The 21,325-nt window shown below is 35.6% G+C and overlaps 1 protein-coding gene across 6 annotated transcripts in view; it reads right to left on the bottom strand.

Moving 5' to 3' along the window:
* Positions 1-21,325, bottom strand: part of ORC2 (origin recognition complex second largest subunit 2) — a 137,689-nt gene that overhangs the window by 28,275 nt on the left and 88,089 nt on the right. For 5 of the 6 annotated variants that reach the window (XR_016355637.1, XM_089798244.1, XM_089798243.1 and 2 more), the window contains exon 5: positions 4,340-4,634. Coding sequence is in view for 5 of the 6 variants with exons in the window: in XM_089798244.1 (XP_089654370.1) it covers positions 4,340-4,634 (295 nt within the window). In the remaining variant the exon portion in view is untranslated. The remainder of the gene's footprint in view (positions 1-4,339; positions 4,635-21,325) is intronic. The other variant, XM_089798246.1, reaches the window with a different exon arrangement.

Raw genomic sequence — 21,325 nt, 5'->3', positions numbered from 1 at the left:
CCTAACCCATGTGGCCACAAGAACTCTCTCAGAATCTTCCCCAAATTGTTGTATTAGTAGTTAGCAAAAAGCCAAATAAATGCATAGTAAATAGCATGAGAAGAGAGTACCTTTTGTACAACTTGACACCTTCCAACAAGGGACAACATGTGAGTCTTCCATCTAATATGTTTTTTCTCAGTTTTAGAAAACATCCACTACCACATTTTTGTTTGAAGGATTATTAGCGAAGGGGATCTCCAGGTATTGAACAATGTCTGTGGGACCATGCCATTTCCAACCTGTTGTGGTCTCTCAACACACGCCCCATTTCTTCTAGAAATGGGGACCCCTAGTAAAAAAAATTTGTCTACCAGACTCCTAGTCCGGAGTCTAGGTCATTTTTGGACTCCCCCAAGAGTCTAGGATTTCCCCAGAATCTGACTAGGGAAGTCCAAAGAATCAGTCTTGAGGAAAAGTAAGTTTAACTTTCATGTGCTTAAGTGCACACTAGTGCACATATGCATGTATGCACAGTGCATAAGTGCACATTGCATCTCCTTCTGGAGATCCGCACATGCACATGTGCGCACCCGCGGAGATGTGCTCTGGGGCCTGAGGTCTATATAAGATCCTGAACCCCTTTCTCCTTCTCATTCGCTCTCCACTCCCTCTGTTGTCTACACCCCTGCACCTTTCAACATGCACTCCCTGACCTGCAAGCCACACAAACCAAGGTCAGCAACCTTCAAGAAGGTGTGCACATGCGCACCTCCATGGGGTGTGCATGTGCACACCCCCGCCTAAGACGTAAAGACAACTAAAAAACTTAAAAAACTCCAACTCCTAAACACTATGAAGGTGCACATGTGCGCACCTTCTAAACAATGCAAGTATCAACAAATGCACTACTACAAAAAAAAAGGAATAAGGAAGTGGGCACATTCGCACCTCCTCAAGGTGCGCATGTGTGCACTTTTTGTGCTCAACTAATAAACAAAACATAAGTTCCCCCCAGTTATCATGCACGCAAGTGCACACCTTACCAGGGTGCACAACTACGTGCATAAGGCCAAATAGGGCCCAAATCAACGCACCTGTGCACCTATAAGGGTGAATTGCACAGCAGAGGATTGAGGGGGATTTAACCATTTTGGTGGCATTTTGCTTGATTTTGACCAATGTCGGAGAAAATTAGGGTTTGTTTTGGGTCTAATTTTAGATTTCCGAACTAATGTTCTCCTTTCTTGTTCAGATAAGATGGCGTCATCATCCTCTTCAATGGCTAAAAAGATAGCTCCGAATTCAAGTACCAAGGTGCACCGAGGAAATCTCGATTTCAAGATGGGCATGCTAAGATCAGAGACAAAACTCGAACATATAGAATGGAACGCATTCCTTACAATTTGTAACAAACCTAAAGAACGATCTGCAATGGTGTCTACACTTATCCGGTCAAGCCTCGTTAACACGACATCACATCCAACATCCGTCTAGTCCTTAGAACTCATAATGACTCTTGCAGAAAACTATGTAACCAAATAGGTCGTTAAAAGTGTTACAGGAGAGATGATCCTAGACCTCCAACCCAGAAACATTGAGAAGGTATTCCATCTTCCCAAAGCTGACCAAGATCTGAAGATAACTTATGACAGAGCATAGAGATGGTATCGGGAGAACGAAAAAGAGGCCAAAGAAATAATTCAATCCTCCTTCCTAATAGACAAAACACCAGTAGGTTGTAGAGTCGACAAAGTTGACATGACCAAGGGTTATATGAAGGATGACATTGGATATGCAATTGTACTTTTGAACAGAGTCGTGGGACTTCCTACAGTAGGACACTTTCACATCTGGATGGTCCACTTTATTGAAACCATCAGGACGACAAAGATGCCAATTGATTGGGCTACTATCCTTAGTGATAATTTGCATGAGCAACTTGTAGCCGTGAAAGATGATCCAAGATTCTATATGACATCATATATGATGTACTTATTGGCAGCAGGAACCACAGATTACCCGGGCATCTACAAGAAAGGGAGCATGCAGGATCCTAATGCTTGGCCCTATGTGGTGTATCCACAATTGGTGAAAAAGAAACTCTTAGAGCAGAGTGTGGAATACCGGGTGGTGAATGATGGCTTCATCTTCACAATCATCAAATTCATAGAGGGTGATTCTGCAAAAAGGATGTCAATAGAAGCAACGGCCACAATCACAGAGATCGGTGCTTACTACATTCTGTTTAAAACATTCACCTATCTTAGGGTAGCCGGTACTCTACAAAACCCAAAGAAGCTCCCAAGATATCCATCTGATAGGCTAATCTTGCTGGAGATTGCACGCCAACTCACTTCTACATACGACAAAGTGAGAAGAAAACATAAGAAGACATGGGTCTAGCGCATCACCATTAATGCTTTTGAGGTCAAACAAAAGCAAGACATTATGACTTTTGATTTTGAGTGGGATCAATATCCCTTGGAAGAGTAGAACTCCCCTCGCCCCTACTTCAACGACATCGGGATGGTACAACATCTAGCAGGGAGGCAATTTGTTCATGAGGATGCATTAGAAGATCATTGGATGAATGCAGTAGATGACTATGATATCCGGATAAGGGATTATTGTAGGATGACTTTATATCTGGCAGAAAAGGGGTTGAAGATAAAGATCCCTCTAAAGGCGGTGGAAAAAGATACTGAAGATATCTTGGATCTTGTATACAATAGGGACAAGATCTATGACTGACCTATAATGAACGCAGAAATAGGAAGAGATGAGAATGCAGATATCAATCATCAGGTTAGGCATATAGTCCAATTGACAAAGGAATGGATCAAGAAACCTTTCAGAATGGATCCAATTTCTCAACGTATTCCCCTACAAGCCATTGCACTACCAATTAAAGGAATCTAGATACATATTCATTTCAATACTTTAGGTGCATAATTGATTGGAAGTCAGCCATTATATCTAAAGCAAAACTACAAAATCTAGAATGACAAGGAAATAATTTCTCCTTGACGAGATAGATAGATAGAAAAAGTACCTTGGATTCTACAACTATTGTAAGGGATTAAGATTCTTCAAGGGTATAAAACTCTAGAAGAGGAAGACATGACTACTCAAAGCATAGTTGCAAAATTCTCTAGATAATCACAAGCCAAATTGCCAAATAAGTTACTCGTCCAATAACTTTCCAATGAGTTTTTCTCAAACAAATGGTGATATAATCAATGAATAAAATCATGATTTTGGTCTGAACAGCTCATGCAAATCTTTATAAATAAAAATCTGTTTCTTGGCTGTATTTAAAAATTCATGATTTTCAATTCATTTTGACATGCACATTTCACTTCATATTCATAAGTTGAGCCTTCGCAAATATTAGATGGTGCCTATCATGATAGCAACAAAATTTTCACAAAGAAGAATTAATAGTATGTCATTCATACCTTTACTCAGAGATTAGGAAGTATCATTACATACAAACTGTGTCCTTAAGTTGTTTGTTTGATGAGCATTAAACAGTGTCTATTGAGCCAATCAAAATAGCGATGGTAATGGCAAACAAGTAGCATTGCATGCTAACCATTTACATCAATTCACTATCCAGATGTCCCTTGGGCAAGACTGTATAAGTATTCATTTATATATGTATATATGTGCATGTATATATACAAATATATCATTCATTTATCCACATTTTTTTATATGGGTGGAGATATCTATACTATATGTATATAGCTACATATGGAGATATATATTTATACTAATGTACATGTGTATGTATGCGTGTATCAGTATAATAAAACGTGTATAACCTAAATTCACTTGGTTTTTCTCACTCTGATTGTATGTAACTAAATCTTTACTGATTTTCTAAGCTTTTGGCTCTAAGAATTTTAAAAGAATGAAAATATTTACAGAATGCATGTGTTAACATATGATTATTCCACTCCAGAAATTGCAAATAAATTTGGAGAGGAATAAGGTCAAGTTTGATTAAAATGGCTTTTATGCAAGAATGGGATTTGCTTTTACTCATCTTAGAATGCACAATAAATATTTTAGGTACGCTAAATTGCAACAGACAGCAAAAATTAAAATGCATTGGTTAAGTCCATCAAAAGTTGTACCAGCAGCCATTAACAATATATAGTGACCAGAATGTGAAAAACATTTTATTAACTTGGTCTACACACCGAAAAGGAAACTTCTTCAGAAAAAACAAATCTTGATTAATAGAAAGTGAAAAAAAACTATGAGATTTCAGATTTATCAAGATAAGTATGATCCTCTATCCACAACAACATAAAACGATAAAAACAATAGTATATTGGATTTTTCTTACAAAGTGGTGCATTAACATGGTCAATAGATGCCACAAATTTCACTCGTGGGGAAGCTGCAAGGGTAGCAAGATATTGCTGTATTTCATTTTCTCTAAGACCTGGTCCATCAATATTATGCACCACTACATAAACAAGACAGTCATCATCGATGCCACTGCCTTCGCTAAGAAAAGCAATAATTTCCTCTAAGGTTTGTGAGCTAAAAGGTGGGGTGCGATTGGACTTGCTTCTTGTCGATGATTTTTTTGTGTGCTCCATCTGATCCCATAAGACTTCTGCTATAGTAGATATAACCTAATAAATGTTTCATCAAGTTAGTGTAAGTCTAAGGAAACAGAAAAAGTTAACTACATTAATTTAGTCAGTTCAAAACTCTAATCATGCAAAAATCCATTTAGACAACAAAGAGTTCACCATAAGACAAAAAGCCATGCCCACCTTTGATAGGTGAAGTGATCTGAATCTAGACTATTATATTTTAATTTTATATTTTGAGAAAGCAAATTTATAGAACTTTCCTAGTACAAATTAATTAATTAAAGTCTAGAGTAACCTTATTGAACTCTATACTCTGAGAAAGCAAATTTGTAGAGCTCAGAAATCAGAAATCAAAATTATTACTATCAGTGTTAAGTCTTACATAACTTATTAACTATGAATCTGAATCATGCAAAATTTATTGCTCTTATACTACAGCAGTTGTCATGGCTGTCATTATTAATTCAGTTGTTATACTGTTGTCATGATATATTTATTGCTGCTGTTATAATGCTGACATGTTATATTGCTTTTACAATGATGTCATGATGTGTATAACATTGATTTTTATGTTATGAATAATTATTATTTTCAACACTATAAAAATAAAAAATCGCTTTCCCTCAAGGGATGTCTCGTCTTCCCCAAGAAAATGAGGGACATTTGGGGCGCCCCAGTCACCTTGGCAACAGCCATGCATCCCCTATGTGTTACCTCCCATCCCCGATTCTAAGGACGTGTTCCGTGATGTTTCACATTTTCTTAATTGGGAGGGTGGGGCTGGCAGTAACTAGGAGACATCTCTCGTCCCTGAAATGCCTCAAGGGATGGGGGCAAGGTTTTGAGGGTTGGGGATCCATCCGTGTAGCACAAAATACATTCAGTCAATTTAAAAAACTTACTATAGCTTAATAGACCCTACATCACACTTCCCAAACAATCTCCGTAACATTCATTGATAGCCTTGACAGTATAGTGGAATCTCTAATTATTCAATAACTTCCTTATATCTTCACCAACCTGCTTGAAATCAAACTTCTAGATGTAAATGAGCCCTTTTGCAAACTTGGGAATGAAATTGATGGAAACCCTGATTCTGATATAACTCCTTAAATTCTGCTCCAATATCTTTCAGATTTATCTTGTAGCTAATTTAACATGACTGTCAATAACTCTTCAAAACTCATGAAAAAGGTTGCCAAAATCAAACAGAGATTTGCTTCCCAAAATGATCTCCAAAATCAAAAAAATTGTCAAAATCAAAGAGAGATTTCCTTTCAGGGATGGTAGGATGTAATGAACCTTGCCGAATATTAGATCATTTTTTGAGACTTTCTTTTAACCTCTATTTTTAGATTTGCCGAGAATGGAAAACAGAGAAATTCAGTACACTGATTTTCCAACCTTATGCTACTGATGTACAATGTCTGTTACAAATTTAAACAAGGCTTTACATCATTTTTTCTGTAAAATATATCAGATAACAGCAATGTACAATTGCTGCAAAAAACATCAAACAAACGGCCATTTTTGGAACTCAAACACACAGGGAAACAAGTGCAGCTTCTCAATAAACTTCACAAACATCTCACAATCTTTATCAACAGAAAAGTACATTAGAAAACACACCAAAAACAATAAAACCCATGGCCAAGGGTTTACTCTTAACTCCAAAATACAAAGAACACAAATACTTAAAATTTCTAGAGCTATCCTGCAACATCAAATGCATAGAAACTCTACCCAACTTACGACCAATGTTTTGAAACATATAATATTTGATTGCAACTGAAATAAACTACTAAGCTACAACAAAAATATGGAAATGCATTCACACAAACCCTTGCAAAATAGTAAGAAAAACAAACAAATCTAACACCAACCAACACAATGAAAAATTCTGAATGAACTTGCTCCTAGAAAATTCAAAAACCTAAGATTCTCATCCTTCGCCTTTTTGGGAAACTTCAAACGCTTGTTCTAAAGTCCTTTCTTCACTGGTTTAACGGGCACTAAAATAAAAAGAAAAATCTGCAACAAGAATGATGCAAAATAAAGTTAAAAACACAATTTTATTAGAAACTGCCCAAAAAGCCAAGTTGGGTACAAGAAACCCACAACCAATGAGAGAGATTCCCTTACATGAAGTGCTAGTGCCTTCCTTTGCTAAGTGTCATTCAGCTTCTTCAACCTCACAAGCAGTTTTCCATTTGTCAAACCTTGTTTTAGCTTCAAGATACCAAATAATAAACAATATATTGCTTTCCAATTTCCAATGCACCATATTGGAAAAACAGTTAATTTCAATGCCTTTGGCAATAAAAAAAATTCTCGATTAAACCAAATCGCCAATTTTATTCAATTTTCTGAACTGTCAATAGGTCTTAATTTGGCATTCCGAGACAGATGAGCATATTTTTAGAAATTTTGGTTTTCAGACATGACACGGGAAATTAGGGAACGTCCCCAGCCATTGCGACCCACCCCCCATCCCCCAACAATTTTCAAATTTGCCAAAATGTCCAGGTACATATACCCATTTCCAAAAACAGCTGCAAAAGTTAAGGGGATGGCCAAGCATCACCCTCGATGACCAAACTCTATAAAGTCAGAGAAATTTAAAAAATGATTTTTTTTAAAAAAATTTGGGCTTTAAAGGGTATAGGGATCCCACAAACCCTCTCGTGCCCCTTATACACCCTAAATTCCTTCTGAAACCAAAACATATCATTTTTGTTGTTTCTCTTGTCTTAACTAGAGATGGTGGTCTAAGTATTAAGTTTGAGGTCACTAGTTCAAGTGTGTTGCGAGGACAAACAAGAGATTTTGAGAGTTGAGATTGAACCTCTCTATGGCATTTGCCAAATTTTGCAAAATCCCTAAGAGTAACAAAATATCAGTTGCAAATTTGAAGCTAAACATGTCAGCTGTAAAAGTATGCCATTCTTTTCTTTTCCTTTTTTTAATTTTCATCTTGAATTTACAATATATTTTTATTATTTTGGTTTCAAATGTTTAGTTTGCTATTATTGATTAAAACACAAAATAAGCAACAAAAGCAATCTCAAGCATGAGGGTAGAAAAGAAATTGAAAATTGTTGTGCATTTTTGGCACCCATAGTAAAAATGATCCAAAACAAGTCTTTTCATTGTTTAAAACCTTTCTCACCTTAGTTGTTTTCATTTTAATCGGAAATTTGGAATTTAGGTATAGTTTTGGAACTACCATCGAAGACTGACCCATCCACTAGAACTATTCTTCCCCTAGTCTTCTTTGCCTCCTTTAGTTGATCTCATCCTTGGTCAATCAAATCAGTTGGGTTATGTTCTTTTGGAATCAAACTATGGAGTTGGCAACAACCCCTGAACCTATCATCGAAGCCCAAAGAAACAAATGGAACTAGCAAAAGACCGAAGAAAAACAGAGTTATTCATGAAGTATACTTGTTTGGAAGGAAGATTTGGTTCTAGAATAATCTTCGGAACTCAAACAATGAAGTGAACCATATAAAGCCAAGGGAATAGTTAGAAGTGACTATAAAATCAAAAGGTCGAAAGGAACTCTTTCTTCCAAAATGGTCGTCAAAGTCTAATGATCCAAATGGAACTATGGATTAAAGAAGAAAGTTTACTCGTGGAGAAGTTCTAATAAGCCTTTTTGAGTCTGAAAATAAGAACAAATTGATCAAAAGGAGACAAGAATGCTAAAGGTAGATGGAAATAAAAGGAGCGAAAAATTTGTTCAAGTTTCACAGGACCTGAAGCTTGAAATGGGACAAGCCAATCGAAGGAAAAGATCACCTCCCTAGGCTAAAGGAAGAAGGCAGAGCTAAAAGGAACTTCTAGAACCAATGAAGTGTAACTTAAATAAAAGAAGAAACAAAAGTGAAGAAAAGTGCCACTATTTGGAAGTTTTGCCCTTTACTACCATTCCCAATAGTATTTTAAAAGGCAGCTATTTCAAAATAAAGAAGATGACGTGTCCCAATGACCCCAAAGGTAATAGAACATTAATTTTAAAAGGTTTGGTATTGATGGTGTTACAGGAGGTAATTAAAGAGCTTCCCATTAAAAGCTTTGAAAAATACAAATCCTTAATCGTTTTGCGAGATATCAAAGCTGAAAATAGAGTTCGAGCTAGGGAATCAAAGTCTTCTAGTCACAGCTAAAGACAATCTAATTACAATGAGTTAACCCGCTCTAAAATTGTCTCTTTTACTTAAATTGTTGTTGAATTTATAGGATTGTTTGTACTGCAAGTAATCGTGAAGCAAAAATATGTGGTTTGTGATCATTTAAATAGTTTGAAGTGTAAGTGGAATGAAATTGGGGATACAAAATTAGGCCATGTAAACTTGCGAGAATTCTAGGGTATGGTAAACTGGGAACCTAGACATCCAATCACACAAAAACTGGTAGAAAGTAGGCTAATACAAGTTGTCGTCCAGTGTGTGGATTTAATAATGAAATGCATAAATAAAGATATCCTTGACACTAGGAAAATAAAACCCAAGATGAAAGAGTTCTCCTCATCTTGAATAGGGATACCATACAAAGTTATTTCCAAATACCTATATGGAAAGCACACACAAATTGGGATTTCACTCTATCTTAATTAGAATTTAATCCGAAGAGGGCTTGTTTTAGGATAGAAATTTCAACATTGGTTTTCCCTAGCTAGTTAAGGGCAATCAAAGTAGCCTAAAGTCATCCACAACATAAACAAAGGGTGAAATTGCAAATAGAATAGATTAGTTGCACATGTTGGGGGCCGATGAAGACACAATTTCTCTGGATGAATAGATGTTCTTTGTACAAGTGGTAAGCATTAAAATAGGATACTTGGATTGGACTAGCATAATCAACGACCGAATATGTGATTTGATTAAACCATTCCAGCTTATATGTCTTCATATTTAATTTATGCCCTAGCATGAACACAAATTTATAGAACATGTACAAGAATTCGATGATAACATATAAATTTGTGATTTTTATCCCAGCTTGCAGCTACATAACAACTATCCAAATTTTCATAGGTTAACTAATGCTTTCGCTATGAAACTAGCAACAAAACTATAGGGTTGCCCGGAAAGGAGGATTTCTCCAAAGGTCGTTGCATATAAAAATATTTTGAAGTTATTTTATTCAATTCCCTACATTCACCTATATAAAAATACGCACTTTCAAGGATTTTCCGTGGAAATTGCCTCGCTACACCGATGACGAGATCATAATGGTGGAATTATGCACGCAGATTTGTGTTATGTGCAAATAAACACAAAGCCACCATTCCTTTCCCCATTTCATTGGGAATTATATGTGCACCTCCTTCAATGCCATTAACATAACAAAGGCAAGCAGCAAATACAACATGGAGAATTATTGAGACCAAATTTTTATCCAAGTGATTATGTTGAAAATAGTTTGCAGCTAGGGCTTGCATGTCATCGTGTTCCCAGTATTGAGGATTTTTGGGCTGACTGTATACATGACCTTAAGGTAAGGAGAAGGTCATGGTTATGGCTGAGTGTAAGCAAAATAAAGGCTTTTGATTTGCAATTCGTTGATCAAGGAGACGAGATGAGGAGTTAGATGTTGTAGACTCGAGGTATTATGCGAAGGTACAAAGCACCCCGTTAGAGCCCATCAATTGGGAAGCTCTTGAGTTGGATGACCTATAAGTAAGAACCACCCTAATTCTAAGAACACAGAAATGGTTGGAAAGAGTGAGAGGAGGAACCTAGGATACAACACCCTCTGGCACTCCATCAACAGCACCAAGCTCAACAACACCCTCTTCTCAAGTAGCCTCTACTCCTAACATCATGCTAATTGATTTATCTACAACACTTGGCGGAGGAAATGATGGGGACCCCCCTAAGAAACCTACAGAGGCACTCCCTACTTGTGGAGCAAGCCCCCTCCCAAATATTGATCTCACCACTAATAATGCAACTTCTAAACAACCAAATACTACATGGCCCAGTCAAGCAGAGAACACTCAGCCAAATCAGACAGAGCTAGGAGACCAAAGTGGTCTCGATGCATAAATGTCTTCACAACAGAGTGGGGACAAAGGGAACGGTATAGCGCTAGATGCCCAAAAGTGTGTGGAAGGACAAAACAATGTGCTTAAATTCCCATTTTCAGCTAAAACCATAGCTCCTTCAATATAGAGGATACTCACTTTTTCCCCACATGATTTGAAGTTAGCCTCCAAAATATAAGCAACCTCGACATGGTTGTTGGAGAGCATTGGGAAGAAAAGGGAAATAGAGGATGTCTGCCCACTGAAAGATGTCATCTCACAAATCTTACAACATACTCCTTTCCCTCTTAACGCAAAAAAAGTGTTAGACCACTTCTAGGCTGGTTGAGGAAGAACAAACAGGTCATGTAGTTCTTGAGCTAGCACAACCAGTGATAGATAAGGAGCTTGATTTTGCCACTGAAGATGACTACACTATCACAAGAATCGACACTAGAGATCCTGAGTCCAATAAGGATATGGGCCTATAACAGATCTCAAACCAACTAATGCATAGAAGGATAGAGCAAACAAAATTGGACAAGGACCAATTGAGCGTAATGGTCCAATTGTTGTCTGAAAGCCTCAAATGAGTACTCACTCCACTCTCTGCCCAGATGGCCAGTTCCTTGATACAATTTTGGATCCTACTATGGATCTTAACCGACAATTGATTAATCAACTGCAAGTAGATAGCCTATTTGTGAAGGTCAGCCAAGAATGGGTTGCGGGGTTGAAGGTAAGGGCCTTTCATTCATTGATAGGTTCAACGAATCTTATGATGCTTCAATTTTGGCTCAAGTCGCATGTCTTGTCGGAGATTAGAGTACCTAAATTGGAAGATACTGCTCATAAACAAAATATAAAGCTGATCAATGAGATAACTGACATGAAGGTCCCCACCACTTTCAGCTTAGGACTTCTTGAATCCGAAGATCAACCCATGAAAAGGTGGTTATTCAGCATGGGCTATAAAATTGAATGCATAATCAACAGTGCGAAGATTTTAGGAAACTATTGGAAGAAGCAAAAAAGATGATAGATCAAGTTCTGACTTAAAGATATTGACTGTGATCTCCAACAAAAGGATAATTCTAGGGTAATTACTATAGATAATCTTAAAAACCAATATCAATGGAACATTCACAATATCACAGCTCCTCAAACATTTTGCAAGAAGGATTATGAAAAGTTGGCTAACATAAATAGCACCCTGGTTTGGAGTGGGAACCATCACCAAACACTCATTATTGAAGCCAAAGAGATGAAAGAACAAACCACATACTGGACCATCTGTAACACCAATGTTACTGTGCCAGAAATTGAGGATATCACAGAAGCAAAAAATGCTATCCAAGTGTACAATGAAGCACAGAAAGCTCAAAGGGCATCACCAGCAGCAGGTGGAGGAGATAAAACAGTACCATAACAACTGGCATTGTGTGTTATTTTTAGTTTCATAATTATTCTAGCTATTGAAAAGACTTTATTCTACATTATGTTTATTTGGAACTTTAAAAGATAATATTTCTTTTGTAACCATCTGGGTGGAAGACCAAAGGTCTATAAATTTAGAAATATATCTCAATGGAAGGGATCAGTAATTTTACTCTGAAAAATCTCCCATTTTACTTTGATAACTGAGCGTGATTCATATTTCCATGGGTAATTGTTGTTCGTGACTTTTTTCCCCTCTGTGTGGCTATGATGCAAATGTATGTGAATGATATTGTGGTTATTAAACAGGATAGTGGGGTTGGAACTTTGTTTTTTGGGCTAGCGTTTCTGATGTTCTTTGTTGCATAACCTGCATATCAATTTGAAGATTCTTTTGTCGCTAGCAAAGAAATTGATAACACAATCAGAGAATCTCTTCTCTATCTCCATCTTTGCATGAATATGGAGCAATTGATTGAATTGTGGTAATAAGATTGCTTTTATTTCAAATATTTGATTTCCTGCAGTTATATTATGGTGATAATGTATCCAGTGAATGCCTTTCCTGCTTTCTGGTGAAAACAAACCCAATTTTTAGACAGTAGGATATAATAGATTCATTGTTCATCCTAGAAGGGAGCTGTACCTTATAATTCAGAAAATAGATTGTTAATATCATGTTGAACTGTTGTATGACAGCGGTTTTAAGGTTGTAGTTTCAGTCAGATTGATTTTACCATGAGATACATTGTTGATTAAAAATCATCATTTAGATAGATATCTCATATATATAATATATATTATATATGTGATATAATATATATTATATATATTATATTATATAATAATATTATATATATATATGGTTTATTAATTACTAATATATTAATATATATTAACTAGTGATGATTAACCATAGAGACATGTCTCTTCATGAGACATGTCTCCTCCTCTCATATTTAATAAGCCTTCAGTTTGCATTTGAAAAACAATTAATACAATGGCATTGTTAGTACATTTGCAGTGATCCTAGAAAATAACATGGTATCAGAGCCAACTGCAAATGTCATTATATGCAATGATAGATAGATATATCAAAAGTGGAGAAAATGACATTGTGCAAATTAATTTTATTTGGAACTCATATCATGTAGAGATGATAAGAAGTACAGTATTGAAGTTGAGTAATTAAGAGGGGAGTCAAGCAAGTAATCGAACACTTGACCAAGCTTGTCAAAGGTGAGGTTGTAAAGATCAAAACAATCTTCCAACATGATTTTCTCTATTATGAATGATGCGTTGGGCATAAATTCCAGAGCCCTCACCATGCTATGTTCTACAAAGGCGCTTATTTTTAGGATGGCTTCTCTGAGAAGCTCTACAGAAGGTTTTGGTCCTATGACCGCCATAGTCAAAGCGCACATGTCAGAGCCGTGGAAGGCTGCCAATATCGAATATTTTGGGCCCCGAGCCACATGGATTGAACATTTTATGGCTAAATGATTGTGGTGGATTTCATGGGAGGCGATTAGAACATCAATGTATATGACTGTGGCGTAGACCTTGGTAGAAGTCACAATTGCTAGGACCGCCTCGCTCGATTCCATTTCATTCTTATTTGCTGGAATAGTTGACGCATATTAATGTGCCACTTGAATGCTGATCTTCTTTCCATTAGTCTATGCATTATTTAAAATAAAGTTTGCATCACCCTTTTGCCACATATGCCATGTCTTCCACTGAGTGTTTATTTGTTTTTCCCATTCATGGGGTCAGTGGAATCCACATGGCATGATTGCAAGCTAAGTGTGTATGGTTGTATCACCACCTATGCCAAATTGTTGTTGGCCTTATTTTACTCCTTATCATTTTGTTGATCCATTATATACGTGTATAAAACTCCATGTTATTGTGGTATATGATTGCCATGTCAAGTATGTTAAATCTTCCATGAACCACCATGTTCGGACCGCCTCCCTACAATCTAATAAGCATTCACTAGGAATGGGAGAAGAGTGTGTTTTTTGAAGGAACATGGAGTGGGCATAACAATGTTGACTTACATCAATAATTGTGCATACACCGTTTTCGGGCATTGGAGGCACTGTCTTGGCCCATGATGGCTTTGCTCTACCCCCCAGAAAATCAATGCCCTTCACCACTTCTCCCGAGTTGTCTGGCCGCATATGAGAGCAGACTAACTGTAAATTTGAAGCATAAGGCAAAGGGTTCTGCATCACTGGCAGCTACACCAAGTCTTCGAAGTGCGACCATGCGAGGGAGGAACCTCCAACAACTTTGGCGGAGTGACAAATTGTTTAACAAGATGCACATGTAGATGCCATCTCATCAAGTAGAATGATTCAAGATGTGTGCCAAATAAAAATAGAATAAAATGGATGTGTTTGTGCAATTAAACTTTGACAACATTCTTCATGTATTGCTAAAGATAGATGCATTAAAAGACATTCATTTCTCTGTTCAACATACACACAAAATGTTGAATCATAATTGATCCAGTTGATATGTTTGATGGAATACTTCAAGGTGAAAGGCCATCTCATAATCACCTAATTAGAGTAGTCGACACATGATGATTAGAGTAGTCGACACGTGATAAAGAAAAATGGGAGGTAAGTATAAGAGGTGTATTATTATTTTAAGTCTTCCTTATACATCATTTTTATATAGATATGTATATAAATGAGAATTTATAAGGAGAATATCTTGATGATAGTTAATAACTTAATATTATGTTTTGTTACATATAAATATGTTAAACAATATAAGTTATTAGTATTAATGTGAGGTACTAATATTGTTATTGAAATATAAATGAAATGAAATTTATATATAATTATAAATATTGAATTTATAGGAGAATATGTTATCTAAGGGAAAGTCATATATAGAAATTAAGTATTTTGTTGCCTTAATTCTATTATTGATAATTAAGAGAGATGTTATAATCATGTTAGTAATGTGCATGAATTAAATTACTAACATTCATGTTGGCATTCTTATTTATACAACCAAGAGCTATATACCTTCATATTTTCCTCTAAGTACATTCTTGTAGGAAAAAGAGGAAGATTGAGATTAAGAGTGAGAGTGACCTTTTATTAAGAGGCAACCTTGAAAGAGAGGGAGCAAATAGAGGAAACATGTATTGTAAAGAGTAAAACATATACGATCTCCTTAAAACCAAGGCAAAACCTACTACATATCAAAGTGAAAGGTGAGAAATATTCTACAAGGACGCTATTAAAATTGGGAAATTAGATAGAATCAAAGCAACTGTATAGAGGGAACTTTTCACACCAAGGAGATGATGATATGAGCAATAATATCAATGATGGATCATTCATGGAAGCATAACTTCAAAACATTCCTCAAGATATGAATTGCATAGAACAAAATTATTGCTGATGAGAACTAAGTATCACTAAATAGATACTATCACCCAACAATGTTGATGGAATGAGTGGGAATTTTACATTGTAGGGAGGAATAATAACCAATATTGTTTGACAAATGTTTATACAAAAACATCATCTTAATTGATGCATATGGAACTTCATTGGAGTAACTTGTATCAAGAACATTAATGTGCAGATAAGTATTTGCTATCCTTAACTATTATATTTACTTGCTTATTGTACTCTCTCTCTTATTTGAAATTTTACACATACTATAAGAGTTATTTTGCCTTGATCGTTTCCTTTGTATCTAAAGTTGATCTTGCAAAAAAAGATGAATGGCACATTAGGTAGCTAATGATGGTAGCTTAAAAGATGTTGTGAGCAGGCTAGATAAAGTGAGTCTCTTGAAGCAAATATCCTTGATGATTGAGATTATGAGTATCCTTCTACATTAAGAGGGAGTATGACACTTATTCGAAGGCAAGGTTGTGTGTGACTGCATGATTTTGATGGCCCTACTCTTGCGTGCATTATGAGGTAGTATTGACTTATCACTGGAAAATCGGAAGATTGATATCAGATTCAGAGCGAGTCTAACAAAAATCCTTGGGGGAAGAGAGCCTCTAAGGGAGTAATTACTGGGCCTACCTACCTAGGATCATTATTCTAAAGAAGAATTTTGAAGTGCAATCCTTTGTGAATGATATCTTCTCTACGAGGAGAAGTTCTAAGTGAAACTCCTTGTAATGCATTCTTTTCTGTGAGAGAAAATTAAGGTGAAAGCCTTTGTACCACTCTCTGACTTGGTTCATGGTGGTCACTATTTCACATATGATATGTAAAGAAAGGTGACGATCTTTCATTGACATATATAAACAAAAGGAGTAAGATGACAATCTTATAAATGGTAGACTTGTTATCATGACAAACTTCATTAAATTGTTGCCCCAAAGTGTTGGAAGTCGTGATAACAATCAGACAGAAGGTAACTATTGTAGGGTGGCAATCTTATAAATGGTAGACCTGTTATCATGGTTCTTTGGGCCGGATTTTGCTGAACACTACGATAACCAACTCATCATGGTTCTTTGGGTTGGATTCTGCCGGACACCGTGATAACCAACTTGTTATGGTTCTTTGGGCCGGATCTTGTCGAACACCATGACATAGTTACTATTATAGACCACACTTAAGGTGGTATCTAAGCTTATATTAAAGTTATGGAATTTACTTCAATTGTGTGTTATAAAAGGTGAGATGATATCTCTTCATATACTGAAGAGCATAATGTGTTCCATCTCAATCCTACCTAACTAAGAGGGAGTGTTAAGGTTGTAGCTTCGGTCGGATTAATTTTACCATGAGATACATTGTTGATGGTAAATAATCATTTAGATAAATATCTTTATATATATAATATATTATATAATAATATTATATATATGGTTATTTATATTACTAATATATTGATATATATTAACTAGTGATGGTTAACCGTAGAGACATGTCTCCTCCTCTCATATTTAATAAGCATTCAGTTTGCATTTGGAAAACAATCAATACAATGGCATTGTTAGTACATTTGCAGCAATCCTAGAAAATAACATTAAGGGCTAGAGCTATTTAAATACATAAAAGGCCAATCTGTTAACTAACAAAAACAAAGTAAATAGAGTATCAGTAGACTCTTATAATAATTCCAACGATCCAAATTCAGCTTCTATTCCACAAGAACATTTTGCATACCCTTCACCCTATTTTCAAATCTTTGCAAAGGCCCTTTCAAACCCTAGAAATCATCGCTTCAATATACCACCAATTCGGTTGTTGGCAAGGATAAAAATGTAGGAAGTAGCGGGCTTCGGCTATGCCATATGTGTAAAATTTATTACCATGGGAGCTATACACAATATGGTGATAGTAGACATAAAGTTAGAGCTTGTTAAAAAGGTAACATTGGAACAGCAAATTGAAAAAGTTTGTTAGTGGAGTCAAAATTATTGGTTCTACTAACAATAAGAAACTGTTGTTTGTTGACTTGCATGACAATTCCAATGTAGCAATTAGAGAGAGTTGTGACAAAGGGAAGAGGAAGGCCACTTCTTCTACTGGTGAGAAAAAGAAATTGATAGGGTCAATGAATATGCAGAAATTTGGGGAACCTATGATTCAATAGCCAAATTATTTTATGCCCGTGCTATTCCATTTCATTTGGCAAGGTCATGTTATTTCAAAGCTATGTTGAGAGATACAATGGTAGTTGGACCCTCTTATGCTCTCCTTGGAGAAAATAGATTGTTTAATTCCTTCCTCAACAAGCAATGTTCAAAGGTAAACATATTGATGGAGAATATGAGACAAACATGAATTGGGACTGGTTGCTTGTCATGTTCCCAATTCAAAACCCTATATCATGATATGCCCAATTTTGTGAACCCATAGAAGAGACAAAATTACATTAGTATTTTTATAGACTGCTCAAGTATGAAGAAGAATAAGATGTGAAAGGTATAGTAACTTTAAATTAGAACACTCTAAATGAAGAGGCACGATGATATTATATGATCAATTATGTTTAGCTAAATAGTCAACATCGTATCGATATGTAATCACCAGTCTTTTACAAAACAGCACATAATTTCTATGGGCAGAGACTATTAATAAACAACAATCTATATTGAGATAGGAAACACGATCAATGATCGTCCCATATAATTGTGTGTGTGTGTGTGCACGTGTATAAATAACTATTAATAATAGCGAGATCGTAATTAAATATCATTATGTTTCTTTTATACGCGTATATATATCCGTAATACATAAGTTAATAATATATACTTGACCAATTCCTTCATCACTAGCTAAAAGAATTAAGAGGATATGGTGTCTCTAATAATAATACTGAGATCATAATTATATATCACCTATGTTACTTTTATGTGTGTGTATATGTATGTATGTATGTATGTATGAATGTATGTATGTATGTATGTATGTGTGTGTGTGTGCATATGTGTGTATGAGTGTGTACCTGAAATACATAATATGAACTTAGCCAGCTCCTTAATCACTCGCTAATAGAGTTAAAGAGGATATGGTGCTTGTGTAGGGAGAGGCAAAGTAATTCAATCATATTAAGGAAAAGTCCCAATATAGGTAAAAACCTTGAGGAAGCCCGCTTGCAAATTGTTTAACGCACCCTAGCACACTAATTCCACCATCCTTCTTAAGGATATCGATTAGGAAAGAACTAAGAAATTAGGGCTTAAGTATGTATTATGAATCAATAATTATTTCTTAATTTAATCTAATTAAAATGCATGGTGATGTATGTTAATCATTCGGAATTGACATTCTCCTAGTAGGGAACACTACAAGTTGTCATTCCCAAGTGCAATCCAAAACCTAATTAGGAAACTTAGGGTAAATTGAGTAAAGTTCCAAAAGGGGACATTACATTGCTCCATTGACATCAATGGGTGGACTACCTCATTGATATTGTTGCATGCCCTGCTGGTTCATACTTTCTTAGAGTTGTTTATTGTTTTAGGAAACACAAGGATGTTACCAGTTTAGCATTTTGAAGGAGGCTAAAGAGGAGGTTGGATCTTTTAATGTTGAACAAGTTGGGACAGAGTCAACTCGAGCTTGTAAGTTAGCTAGTTTGATGGTTGAGAGTGCTTACAAACATAAGCATTGGACTCCATGTTGTGTGCATGCTTTGAATAAAGCTTTGGAAAATAATGGAAAAATGTTGTGTGAAGGTTGCAATGGTTAAATCTTGAGATGTAAATGTTTTTATGTGACAATCACACTTGAAACCAGTTGCGACTAAATGTGTAAGCTATATTATTTTGTTGTTGAGGATGTTGGAGTTGTGAGGTGCTCTACAATCCATGGTGGTTTGTGGGAAGTGATCAAAGACAAGAGAAGAAGGTGGTGAGAGAAAGGGCAATTGATGACTAAGTGGTCCAATATCAATAAAAATAAAAATAATTATTTTGTACTTTGTTTTAAATTCAATTTTTTTAGATTTTATTCAAAAAAATAATTTTAATTATTAAATGTATTAATGTCATTTTTCTAATTTGAAAAAATCTAGATGTTGTAGATATAGTTGCTCTATCACATCAGTTATTGTGGTGGTAATCTATAATGTCCCCTTTTTAGAATATTAGTAGCCAATTAAATTTTAAGTTGTTAACTTATATCAAATTTAAAGGACAACTTGATTTAATCATTTTTAAAAGTATTAAAATAACTTAATGGCAATGAGTGAATACTTAATAATTCATTTTAATTTTAAAAAGGCAAAATAAACACACAGAAAAAAAGGAATATGAAGAGACAGGCAAAAGGGAAAACAAAAAGTCAAAGGGTTGTACTTTAAGAGAACATTGAGAGGCTCATTCTCATTACGTTGGGGTTTATGTTTGATTATTGCTTACTCTTGGAAAAATCTAAGAAGCTTCTAGCTTTTAGTTCTGAAATTTGAGGATGGAAACCTTCAAGATTTAGTCATGAATTGGACAGAAACCCAATTCATCTTTGGAGGTAGACCTGCATCGGAATTCGCATTGGGGCAAATTTATGAAGTTATAATCTGAAGATAGTTTGCAATGCTTGAGGTATTTCATGTCTGTATTGAAAAGAAGATTGTAATGTTTTATGCGCATATTAAATATCAAGCTTCTATGATTTTCAGCATAAACTATTGTTTAAATATAAGTTAGTTTGATGCAAATTGATTGTTTAAAATTTTTGGGGAATATTTGGAAAAATCTGAAAATAATATCCTAGGGGGATATTACAGTGGTATCAAGGTTGGATCTCTTGCCAGCCTGTACAGATTGATATTTTAAGCACACAACTGAACAAATATGTAAGGGTTTGAGTTGCTCATAGATGAACTACATTGTTTGGGTTCCTACTTTACTATATTCTAAATATTGTGGGCCCAATCTTTATTTCGGGTGTCTCTTGGAAAGCTTGGTGTAAAATTTGATTTCAAGCTTAATTAGAGCAAATACTACTGCTGTGTATTCTTATAGTCACAAACTGGGATTGAATAATCTTGCAGATCAAATATTTCATGGGACCCCACACCTTTCTTGTGTAATGGTGTAAGGAAAGAGAGATAAAATTTCACTGGAATCGAATCTGTGGCATGTGTTTAATAATTCATTTTGGAACCCTGTTGAAGCTATATTGGCAAAGTGATATTGTTCTTACCCTGTGAATTTGTGGAACTCATTTCCACTAAAGTTGAACTTTATGGTGACTGGCCTACATTCTTAATTTGGAGGAATACAGTTTGGCTGCAAGGGGCGTTTTGTCAGTTGCAAATATTGTCATGACTCGTGAGACTTCTCACATTCATGTGCAGAGATTAGCATTGCCTGATTTGTATTCTTCCAAATAGCCATGAAAGAGTCAACGTGAGCAAATCTGTGCATGATGTCAGCTTTCATGAAATGAATACATAAAGGAGAAATATAAAGTTTCCCGTTTCTGTATAATTTCTCCTTGTGCTTGCACAACTCCTCGTCTTCTTGGCATGATAAATTCTTGAGTGCAAGGTCATGGAGAATTGGATGCCATGAGGAAAATAGCGGCACGAATAATCACAAGCTTCTAGTTTTTTTGTATAAAGACTTTTCCAGTATTTTCCCTTGTTCTCAGCATAGAATTCATAGCTTACGCTATCCAATTTTGGAGTCTTTGTGGTATCAACTAGACATCTGAGGAGATTTAAATAATGGCCACTTGAAGAGAGGATATTTGGGTGCCATTAAAATCTATTGAATTGAGCTTTTGGGAGCTTTTCAAGAACATGT

The sequence above is a fragment of the Cupressus sempervirens genome, chromosome 8, assembly GCF_028749045.1.
Source record: "Cupressus sempervirens isolate cs-2001-9-10 chromosome 8, ASM2874904v1, whole genome shotgun sequence".
Classification (NCBI taxonomy): Eukaryota; Viridiplantae; Streptophyta; class Pinopsida; order Cupressales; family Cupressaceae; genus Cupressus; species Cupressus sempervirens.
The sequence above is the reverse complement of the archived record's forward strand: the minus strand, read 5'-3'. Positions and strand labels throughout refer to the sequence as shown.